The sequence below is a fragment of the Acanthochromis polyacanthus genome, chromosome 16, assembly GCF_021347895.1.
Source record: "Acanthochromis polyacanthus isolate Apoly-LR-REF ecotype Palm Island chromosome 16, KAUST_Apoly_ChrSc, whole genome shotgun sequence".
NCBI lineage: Eukaryota > Metazoa > Chordata > Actinopteri > Pomacentridae > Acanthochromis > Acanthochromis polyacanthus.
Window position 1 is genome coordinate 574,216 of NC_067128.1, and position 12,132 is coordinate 586,347.

Below are 12,132 nucleotides of genomic sequence, written 5' to 3' on the forward strand. Positions count from 1 at the left end.
CATCCATCATCCATCCATCCATCCATCCATCCATTATCCGTCCATCCATCCATCCATCCATCCAGTGATTAGCTGCTGTAGGGATCATAAAGTTCATTCTTCAGTGTCACATGGAGGGAATCTGATTCTATTGAGCAAACAGATCTACAGGATGAACTTCATCCTGCTTCTTTGCTTTAAAACAGTCACTAATGAGTCCAGCTGACTATCTGTTTCAGTGTTTTATAGCAGCACAGACATGTTTTATTATTGTGTATAATCAGTTTACTACAACAATGTATTACAAAGGAATCAAATGTTCCATTTATTCTCATAATCAGTAGTCTAGATGTTGACATGAGGTGAAGAAGGTGCAATAAAAATATTTGTTTGTCACATGGAGCAGACAGATAATCATGATAAACTGGTAAAACAATCAGGATAATTACACCTTAATTATAATTACACCCATAATCATTTATCCCTATTCAGTATTCAGATACCTCTTTAACACTCAATATGATCCATCAGCTGATGAAAGACGCACTGATTTGCTTCTTCTCCTCACGTTCTTTAGATTTTAAGGACAGAACAGATATTTATGAGATAAATGAATGAATAAGCAGACCCGATCCTGGGATCCAATCAGGAGGATTGTTTGACTTTCATGCATCTTTGATATGGTATTCTGAGCAAAGCAGTTTGATTCAGGTCATGTTGTGCCATCGGCAGAACGACAACCTACGTGATGAACCGGTCTACCGTCAGAGAACAGGTCAAACACATGAATCCTGCTGCGTTCCGGCTCTGGACAGTAAACCTGGAAGGAACACAACGAGTCACAAGAAGACCTGCTGCTTCTCTAAAAACCTGAATATATGGACAGAAACATGTTGAGGCTGCATCACAGGTCATTACAGGAGGACTGCTGGCTGTTCAAGTCCTGAAAGCTGGACACTGAAGTCAAAGGTTACCCTGGAATTCTTCATTTTTATAAAATCCTATTGATAGCCATTGGCTGGTAGAGGTTAGTTGTCTGTCCATAGAGCTCCATTATGATCCACAAAAAGACACCTACCACAACAGTACTTCTGTTTGAGTCCAGACAGCTGAATAGTGTGGTTTTAGTACATTAGCTGCCTTCAGAAGCATCAGCTTCAGCCCAAACCATGCTCCATTTCTCATACATGACTGGATAAAGACCATACACAACGTGGCACAAAATTTAAAGTTATGGGCAAATAGGAGCTTAATCTACCATCCTTATTCAGCCTTGTTCTGAACACCAGCAAGACCAATGAGGTCATGGAGGACTACAGGAGGTCCAGGAGGACAGAGAGCTCCTCTCCTCATCCAAGACCAAATCAAGTTTCTGACCTGACCTGGTCCCTGAACACAGCCCACCTTGTGAAGAAGAATCAGCAAAGACTCTTCTTCCTCAGGAAGCTGAACCCTTCTGGTCTCTCCCCTCAGCTAAAAAGATGAACTTCTACAGAACCTCAATAAAAACCATCCGCTGTCCAGCAGCTGCACAGCTCAGGACAGAAAACTTATCCCGGGTGGTGAAAACAGCCCAGGGGATTGTTGGAAGTCCTCTTTCAGATCTGGACTAGACCAGGTCCAGAGGAAGACCCAACGTATCTCTGCCGACCCCACCCACCCAGGAAATGGACTGTTTGTTCCTCTTCCCTCTGGTAAACGGTACAGGAGCATAAAAACTCTGACCTCCAGACTGAAAAACCTTTAAAGAGACTTCTGGGAGTAAAACCTGCAGTCCAAAGGTCCAGTAATTAGTTTATGAGTGTTTCTGGTTCACAGCAGTCAAGTTCTAGTCAAGCATCATTTTAGTGACTGAGGTCTGAGTCTACACCTCAGATTAAATCTACATCCATGAGGGTTCTACATGACAAACAGTAACATCCAGCCTGAACAGCAGCTCAGGTTCAAACTGCAGTCTTCGTCAGTGGATTTGTTTAGCGATAGCGGCTCCAATCAGTGGTCAGATTCCACCTGAGCAGCCTGCTAATATCTACAACCCTCCAGCTACTGTTGGTGCTGACCTTTGCAAACATCTGTGGCAGGTGGGCTGGAAGGACTCTAATGAGGGCAACGGCCTCAAACAACGCTCCAACGAGGCCTGACGGGTTCCATTCCCACCCATTCCCCCTGATTAGCTTCCCCTCCACAGCCCCACGTCTAATCAGTCAAATGAGACGCTGTGGAGCTGGAACGAGCTGCAGACTCCAGGCCTCCACGGCTGATGATTGGAGATCAGAGGATGAGGAGGTGATGGAGGAGCGAGGCGGCGGCTCCTCATTAACCCTGTTCTGAAGGCTGCTGCTCAGTGGGGGCTGTTGTAGAGGCGCCGCTGTGATCTAAATATTATGCAGCCGTCAATCATCAGGAGGCTCCTGCTACGCCTCAACCGGAGGAGATCAGGATTCATTCTGAGCTCAACTAGCCCGGTTCTGATTCAACAAACTTAATGTTGTCAGTCAAGTTTCTTCTTAATACAAAGACCGGAGCGCTTCAGTTTCTAGTTGAAGCATTTAAACAGATCAGACAGTCTGAAAACAGAGTGGATCTGTTGCTATTAATAATAATAATAATGTCTCCTTTTTATTAGCAGGAAAACTTCTCAGCCAACCAACGCGGCTTCCTGTAGTGGAGATGATGCAGACGGAAATAAGTGACTTATTTACTTCAATGTTTTACTTCAATGCTGAGCTGTGGGTGTTTCAAAAGGAATACTCCATTCATTTGGTGCTAAACCTCCATAAAACAGGAGAAAAAAAAAGAAACACATTTAAGAAGATCAGTAAAATCTGCTGCAACGTCCTGACTTTGGGCTCCTAATAAATCACATTATATGTTTCTAAATAATGTCATTTGTGTTTTGTCAGGAAGCTTTCATCATTTTCTGGCTTTAAATATTGTTTATGTGAGGATCATTAGCCAAAAGAAGCCCGTCTTTATATCGTCATGTGCAGTTAAATGAGCATGCTCAGCGTGTCCATGCCACTCTACTCATCCGTACAGGAACATCTGGATATCAGGAACCACAGTTATCCAGATGTTAGACTCAGTAGCCATGAGCTGTTTGAGTTGAACCCTCATCCATACACCTTTTAGTCCTCTGAGATCAAATGACCCCGCCTGGTTTGACTGTTATTTAGAGCATATAGTTTAAATTGTCAATCAGTTCTGCATTACATCTTTAGTCTTACTTCAGTCCAACCCATCACCACAAATGTTTGATGTTCCACCAGCTGGTCCAGTCTCCATCATGTCCACTGTGGGATGCTGCTGCTGACCTTCCTCCAGCCCTCTGCTTCCAACTCCCTTTTTCCACCAGTCAACTCTGCATCGCATTCACTATACTGTTATGCTAACTTACATACTGTTTGAATTTTACTGCTAGCTATATATGGAGTATGTTTAATGTCAGAGCCGTACATCATCAGAGTAAACTATGAGTCAGTTTTCAATGTTAGCTTATACTTTGTCTGTGTCACATATCCTGTCATACATGTATCCAAATGTGTGTTGTGTTTTCCTTGCTTTCCCACCCCTCCCTCTTCTCCCATCCCTCCCCCTTGCCCTCCTCTGTCCCTCTCAACCCCCCGGCCAGCAGGCAGATGGGTCCCCCCTATATAGAGCCGGGTTCTGCTCGAGGTTTCTTCCCTGTTAAAAGGGTGTTTTCCTGCCACTGTCGCCTTTGGGCTTGCTCTGGGGGTCAGGCATTTGGGTTCTGTAAAGCGTCTTGAGACGATTTGACTGTAATTGACGCTATATAAATAAAATTGAATTGAATTGAATTGAAATGTTTCCCTTCATTTTGTAATTTAGGGCCAAATAGACCTTATTACACAAAAACATGACAGCAAAAGATTCTACCTTATGTCAGAATGACTCGAGGACAACACGAGAGCTAAATGCTAAACTCAACCAACAGCCTCCATTTTCTATATAATTAGTACAAAATGTAACTGTAGTTGTAGAAAACCTATCATAAAATGATAAACCTGTAAAATAATGAAACTAAACCACAGGAAGCTGCAGCAGAAGAGAAAATCCGTGACCCTAACAAGTGGTGCAGATTCAAGAAATAAGACGTGTTTTCTATGTTGTAAAGGTCGATGATGACGCTTTCTGATGATGAATTCCATTTTGCTGCCTTGGTGTTTGGATCTGATCTAACCATGACTCTGAAAGCTCTTTAATATTTAACTTTGTGGCTAAAAATGCTAAAATGTTTGAAAAGACCAAAACACCTCATACCAACTACAGTCTATAACAAACCAAAATGTAAAGGTGGAATGTTCTAGATTTTGAACATAAAGCAGCATTAATATCTGTAAAGACAGAGTGGAAAGAGTCTGACCTGCGTTTAGAAACAGACCAGAGTGATCTCTGACAGTGTAAAAGTGATTCAGGAGGTACTACAAAACCAAACAAGGGAAACAACAGTATTTTGAGAACTTATTTCATTTCTGCTCAGTCTGAGAGCCTCTAATTCTGTCCTCTGCTTCGTTTCTCTGTATGGAAACAGAAACAAAGGAATCAGAGCCGATCACAGGGAAGGAGACGAGTCCAGTAAACATAACGTTACTGGAGCTGAGCGATGTTTCACCGCTACTGAATGTATTTTACAATCCTAGAGCAGTCTGATGGTTATGACCGGATTCTGATTAGTTCATGTGCACAACCTCTGTGGTGGTAAACAAACACCAAAATGTTGGTGCCCTCATGGTTCTGAATGTCATATACAGCAGATGCAGACAGATGTAGTGCTGTCCAGTCAGAGCACATCACCTCCTCACCGTTACACCAGTCTTTAACAGCATCGAGGTCATAAATCATAAAAACTGTCATCTTTCTCATCTCTACCAACATCTGACTTTCTCTTCTACTAAATCCCATCTAAACAGCTTCTCTTCACTAAATTCTTCTGTCTAAATGATGTTTGGTGAACACAGCTCGGTTTACTGAAAAGAATTCAGTCTCTAAACATTAAAACCACAGATCTGAGGTCGACACAAAGCTGCTCTTATTTTTCCCTCCTTGTTTGTTTATTTGTGAAAAAACACTCATCCTGAGCACTGAGGCATTTATGTTCTTTATCTATTTATTATTTGTGTTTCCATCTCCATAAGCTCTGTTTCCATGGTAACGGATGAAATGGGACTGAGTGGTGATAAGTTAGAGACGTTTAGATTCAGGCTGCAGCGATGCACGTAAACTTTAAATCCCTGATAAGACAGAGCAGAAGACGAGCTTCCAGCTGAAGGACGGACCTGCTGATGGACAGACGTCTAAAAGCTGAAGGACTGACCTGCTGATGGACAGACGTCTAAAAGCTGAAGGACTGACCTGCTGATGGACAGACGTCTAAAAGCTGAAGGACTGACCTGCTGACGGACAGACGTCTTCCAGCTGAAGGACTGACCTGCTGACGGACAGACGTCTAAAAGCTGAAGGACTGACCTGCTGACGGACAGACGTCTAAAAGCTGAAGGACTGACCTGCTGACGGACAGACGTCTAAAAGCTGAAGGACTGACCTACTGAAGGACAGACGTCTAAAAGCTGAAGGACTGACCTGCTGACGGACAGACGTCTAAAAGCTGAAGGACTGACCTGCTGACGGACAGACGTCTAAAAGCTGAAGGACTGACCTGCTGACGGACAGACGTCTAAAAGCTGAAGGACTGACCTGCTGATGGACAGACGTCTAAAAGCTGAAGGACTGACCTGCTGACGGACAGACGTCTAAAAGCTGAAGGACTGACCTGCTGATGGACAGATGTCTAAAAGCTGAAGGACTGACCTGCTGATGGACAGACGTCTAAAAGCTGAAGGACTGACCTGCTGACGGACAGACGTCTAAAAGCTGAAGGACTGACCTACTGATGGACAGACGTCTAAAAGCTGAAGGACTGACCTGCTGATGGACAGACGTCTAAAAGCTGAAGGACTGACCTACTGACGGACAGACGTCTAAAAGCTGAAGGACTGACCTGCTGACGGACAGACGTCTAAAAGCTGAAGGACTGACCTACTGAAGGACAGACGTCTAAAAGCTGAAGGACTGACCTGCTGACGGACAGACGTCTAAAAGCTGAAGGACTGACCTACTGAAGGACAGACGTCTAAAAGCTGAAGGACTGACCTGCTGACGGACAGACGTCTAAAAGCTGAAGGACTGACCTACTGACGGACAGACGTCTAAAAGCTGAAGGACTGACCTGCTGACGGACAGACGTCTAAAAGCTGAAGGACTGACCTGCTGACGGACAGACGTCTAAAAGCTGAAGGACTGACCTGCTGACGGACAGACGTCTAAAAGCTGAAGGACTGACCTGCTGACGGACAGACGTCTAAAAGCTGAAGGACTGACCTGCTGACGGACAGACGTCTAAAAGCTGAAGGACTGACCTGCTGACGGACAGACGTCTAAAAGCTGAAGGACTGACCTGCTGATGGACAGACCTCTAAAAGCTGAAGGACTGACCTGCTGATGGACAGACGTCTTACAGCTGAAGGACTGACCTACTGATGGACAGACGTCTAAAAGCTGAAGGACTGACCTGCTGATGGAAAGACGTCTTCCAGCTGAAGGACTGACCTGCTGATGGAAAGACGTCTAAAAGCTGAAGGACTGACCTGCTGATGGACAGACGTCTAAAAGCTGAAGGACTGACCTGCTGATGGACAGACGTCTTACAGCTGAAGGACTGACCTGCTGATGGAAAGACGTCTTACAGCTGAAGGACTGACCTGCTGATGGACAGACGTCTTCCAGCTGAAGGACTGACCTGCTGATGGACAGACGTCTAAAAGCTGAAGGACTGACCTGCTGATGGACAGACGTCTAAAAGCTGAAGGACTGACCTGCTGATGGACAGACGTCTTACAGCTGAAGGACTGACCTGCTGATGGAAAGACGTCTTCCAGCTGAAGGACTGACCTGCTGATGGACAGACGTCTAAAAGCTGAAGGACTGACCTACTGATGGACAGACGTCTTACAGCTGAAGGACTGACCTGCTGATGGACAGACGTCTTCCAGCTGAAGGACTGACCTGCTGATGGACAGACGTCTAAAAGCTGAAGGACTGACCTGCTGATGGACAGACGTCTAAAAGCTGAAGGACTGACCTGCTGATGGACAGACGTCTTACAGCTGAAGGACTGACCTGCTGATGGAAAGACGTCTTCCAGCTGAAGGACTGACCTGCTGATGGACAGACGTCTAAAAGCTGAAGGACTGACCTACTGATGGACAGACGTCTAAAAGCTGAAGGACTGACCTGCTGATGGACAGACGTCTTACAGCTGAAGGACTGACCTGCTGATGGAAAGACGTCTTCCAGCTGAAGGACTGACCTACTGATGGACAGACGTCTAAAAGCTGAAGGACTGACCTGCTGATGGACAGACGTCTAAAAGCTGAAGGACTGACCTGCTGATGGACAGACGTCTTACAGCTGAAGGACTGACCTGCTGATGGAAAGACGTCTAAAAGCTGAAGGACTGACCTACTGATGGACAGACGTCTAAAAGCTGAAGGACTGACCTACTGATGGACAGACGTCTAAAAGCTGAAGGACTGACCTGCTGATGGAAAGACGTCTTACAGCTGAAGGACTGACCTGCTGATGGACAGACGTCTAAAAGCTGAAGGACTGACCTACTGATGGACAGACGTCTAAAAGCTGAAGGACTGACCTACTGATGGACAGACGTCTAAAAGCTGAAGGACTGACCTACTGATGGACAGACGTCTAAAAGCTGAAGGACTGACCTGCTGACGGACAGACGTCTAAAAGCTGAAGGACTGACCTGCTGACGGACAGACGTCTAAAAGTTGAAGGACTGACCTGCTGATGGACAGACGTCTTACAGCTGAAGGACTGACCTGCTGATGGACAGACGTCTAAAAGCTGAAGGACTGACCTGCTGATGGACAGACGTCTAAAAGCTGAAGGACTGACCTGCTGATGGAAAGACGTCTTCCAGCTGAAGGACTGACCTACTGATGGACAGACGTCTAAAAGCTGAAGGACTGACCTGCTGATGGACAGACGTCTAAAAGCTGAAGGACTGACCTACTGATGGACAGACGTCTAAAAGCTGAAGGACTTACCTGCTGATGGACAGACGTCTGCTCACCACCATCCTCCCTCCCACCAGGAAGCAGCGACTTCAGCAGCCTGGGGACGGCCTTCACTGGAGGGAGATAAGATGCAGCAAAGCCTGAATGCACTGATGGAGAAGAAGAAGAAGAAGAAGAAGAAGAAGAAGAAAAAGTAGTTTCAGGAGCAGAGATGGAGAAAAACCAGAGCAGCAGAGAAAAACAGAGAACGAACTGATAAGGTTTAGGAAACAGGAATGGAAAGAAGAAAACAAGCAGCAGATTGAGGTTCACAGCTGAAGGACAGATATAGACTGCTGGGAGCTAAAGCTTCAAAAACTGAGCTGATGACATTAAAGGCAGCAAAGCAGGCAAAGATTCTCCAAACCAAAGGAAGAACCATTAGAAGATAAAGGTTTAATCGGTTTACCGGTCTCTGGGTTCAGGTTCTGGGATATGGAGCTGGGTAGCGTTCGTCTGGACGGAGGAGGAACCACAGAGAGGTCCTGATGGCTCTCCCAGCCCTGCAGGAGGAAACATAATGAGTGACCTTTAGCGCCATCTACTGGTGACCTGAGGGAACTACAACAACACAGCACAGGGTTAGCTCCTCATCATCTGGGTCAATCTACAGATGAGGGACTTTGAAGTCCATGGCATATATCTGCATATATTTTTATTAAAAATAAAACAAACTAATGGGTTTTTTTTGTAATTTTTTGCAGAAGTTCTTTTGTGTGGAGCTGAAGTCTGACGTTTCTTTGACTGTTTTTAGAGGTCTGGAAAGATCAAAGTGATCAGTTTTAAACAATAAAAGCCTGAATCTGAGGAAAATACAGTCATTTATCTCATTCAACCTTTAGCATAAGAATATTTTATTTCCATTTATCTAATATCTACATTTTGGTATTCTTTTGTGAAATGTTTGATCACTTCATTTGACTTTAAATTTGTATGTTATTGTTTAATTTCATTTTTTTTCTAATTTTCACATTCATCAGTCTGTTTGTATTCATACAGTCTTTTTGTCACTCACCTTGATAATAATAATAATAATAATAATAATGCATAAAACTTTGAATAAAGATGCTGTACAAACACCATTTGTCTGGAATACTGACTGACAGATTTAGGGGTTCTGACATCCACATTGTTTTTTTACAGAAAAAATGTAATTTGCTGAAATGTTATTTTTGTTGCTGAGGATTATTATAAAGTCAGAACCCCAAAAGCATCAAATAACCAGCATCGTCATCTTTCTGAGTGTTTCACTCCTTCAGGTCATTTTCCAAAAATTATGGATCAAGACATGCTAATTAGTAAAAAGAAAACGCATAAACAAACAATCCATACGAAAAAAATCAGAGTGTTTAGGAGGTTATTAGATTAGATTAAGTTATTAGAGATAAAAGCTGGATCTCACCTTAAAGTCACTGAGTCTGTGAGTGGAGGAGTAGAGGTCCACACAGCTGGCTGACAGCTGGTTAGTTAGACAGTTAACAGGTTAGAAGTTAGTTAGAAGCTAGTTATAACAAAGAACAATACCTAAATAAAATACATACAAGTCAGTGATACCCTCAGCGGCCACTTTATTAGGTACACTTGTTCAACTGCTCAGAGCATTTATTCACATTGAATTCATCATGAATGTCAATCAAGACTGACTGGACTCTTCTGGAATTCTGGAAAGACAAAGTTCATGAACCTCAACCCAACATCTGAGGAGACATTCAGCACTAGATGGGTCTGAAATGGAAAAAGTTGATGATCTAGATCTTGGAGGCGCCACCAACACTGAACATGAAGTAGAAACAGAAACTGGTAAAGCTTGAAGAGCATGAAGCTCTCTGTCAAAAATATGGGAATCTACAATTAAAACGGCACCAAAATCTGACTATGGATCTGACTCCTGGTCACTAATGAAGACAAAAGAGTTGATGGGACTTCTACCAGAATGTTATGGATGGTAGGAAACATCTGCTGGAGATCACACCTCACCAACAAGTCTCTACACGGCTCACATCCACACTGATCAACCACCATTGGACAACGCAGACCAGCCCCGGATGGACATGAGGAGACACAACGAAGCAGCTGGTCGTTGCTATGGAAACCTGATACCATCAGAAGCACTGGAAGGTTCTAGAAGAAGACACTGGTCTAGGAGGACTGCAAAGCTGGACAGAAGGAGCGGGAGGAAGAACTTGATTCATGAACCGAATCCGTTGGATGTAAAACTGACTGATTGGTCCAGAAAACTTCCTGAAGTTCAAACTGAGCATCAGAACAGAGAAGAAAACTGATTTCAGTGACTTTGTAATCTAAATCTCTCGTCTCTCCACATCGCAGAGTTCTCTAACAACCTTTTAACAGCACGGTGTTCCTAATAAAGAGGCCACTGAGTGCATGTTGTTGTTAGAAGCAGTGAAAAGACCCACAGCTACAGCAGTGATCTTTAGTTAGACCAAACCTGGAGGACAGCAGTCTGCCTTCATGTTCAAACGTCTACAGATGATCAGAAGCAGCCTGGAGGTTTCTTACCCGGTTGATGTCTGGAGAGCTCAGGCAGCGTCGGGCAGCTTTCCCTCTGACGGCCAGCTGTTCTCTCACAGCCACCTCCTACACAAACACACAGCAGCGCCAATGTGGGATTTGTAGAAACACTGTGACTCGCTGTCTCCGTTTGGAGGCTTTGTGTTACCGGATTAATGACTAATTAGCTCTATCTGGTTCTTCTTTTGGCAGAGGAAACGTGTTCCCATTCCAGCTCTGGACGAGATTCCAAAACCACAAAGAGGATTTACTTCCTGCTTCAGAGGAACATCGATCAGAAGAGGAGGAATGTTCAGACATCAGAGTTTCTGGAGGAGCCAAATGATGAAGAACACCAGAAAGATTCATGATGGGTTTAACCCTCACAAACTGACCCGTTTTAAAGTCTGATGATGTGGGAAAAAATATATATTTTCACTGTTAAACTTCTGATGTCCACATTTTCAACATGTTTGGAAAATTTTTGACATTTTTAGAGGAAAAAAGAAATGTTAAAAATGTTTCTTAAGAACATTCACAGAAAAATCAACCAAAATCCAGTGAAATTCCCTGGATTTTGTTGATTTTTATGTGAATGTTCTTAAAGAAAATATTATAAATTTTACTGATATATGTGAAATCATTTTAGATATTTTTAGGATTTATTTGGAAGATTTTTACTCAATTTTTTAAAAATATTTAGAAGAATTTTCTGGCCACATTTGGGGGATTTTTTAAAATAAAACTTTTAAGGAAAAATTTAAAGGAATTATTGGAATTTTCTTCCTGAAGGTTTTGCAAATGTTCAGAAATTTGGGGAATTTTTTTGCTGATTTTTTGGATTTTTTTCAGAGAAGTAAAGAATATTTTTTGGTGCCTGCACATGAGGACAACAGGAGGGTTAAAGAAGACACTCATAAACCAGCTGACCTGTCTCAGTCTGTCCAGAGTCAGGACGTTCTCCACCGCCAGGACGCTGCGCAGATATTTCTCGATGGCCGCCTCGCTGTCGGCTGATTGGTCGTCCTCGGCGCTGGCAGCCAGCCGGGCCAACATCTCCCTGTCCTCTGGACCATGGATGTCCTGCAGAAGGTAGAGAAGGACCTTCAGCCACCATCCGGTCTATCAGATTACTACCTACTAATGTGTAGCAGCCCTCATCTCATGTTCATTAAAAAGGTTTATCATCTAAAGTCTTCAAGCTTCTACCTGCAGATAGAATCTCTGAAAAACACTTACAGCTAAACAAACAACAGATAAACTGATACCGAGACTCTGACCAGAAAACTTCTCTGATCTGTTATAAAACACAAACAATAGGACTCTGTCTGTTTATATCCTCCAAACAACTCAATGAAATCTTCTTTATTTCCTCGGATTCTCACCCCTGGGATGTTGGAAACGATTTCAAAGGTGACTCCACAGCCGGGGATGGTGCTGCGCTGAGACATCCTCCTCAGAATGCTCTGGGCGAAACCCTGAAGAA

General features: G+C 43.7%; 1 protein-coding gene across 16 annotated transcripts in view; it reads right to left on the reverse strand.

The window, feature by feature from the left end:
* LOC110960597 (kinesin-like protein KIF13B) overlaps positions 1–12,132 on the reverse strand; it is a 60,110-nt gene that overhangs the window by 10,112 nt on the left and 37,866 nt on the right. The window contains exons 33-41 of one of the 16 annotated variants that reach the window (XM_051960563.1): positions 12,032–12,124; positions 11,577–11,729; positions 10,656–10,733; positions 9,538–9,594; positions 8,545–8,638; positions 8,051–8,245; positions 7,253–7,366; positions 6,873–6,948; positions 5,809–5,922 (exon numbers count right to left, since the gene is read on the reverse strand). In XM_051960563.1, the coding sequence (XP_051816523.1) occupies positions 5,865–5,922; positions 6,873–6,948; positions 7,253–7,366; positions 8,051–8,245; positions 8,545–8,638; positions 9,538–9,594; positions 10,656–10,733; positions 11,577–11,729; positions 12,032–12,124 (918 nt within the window). In that variant the 3' untranslated portion in view covers positions 5,809–5,864. Of the gene's footprint in view, positions 1–5,808; positions 5,923–6,611; positions 6,721–6,797; positions 6,949–6,975; positions 8,246–8,413; positions 8,639–9,537; positions 9,595–10,655; positions 10,734–11,576; positions 11,730–12,031; positions 12,125–12,132 lie in introns of those variants that run through there. The other 15 variants (XM_051960564.1, XR_007947452.1, XR_007947454.1 and 12 more) reach the window with 15 other exon arrangements.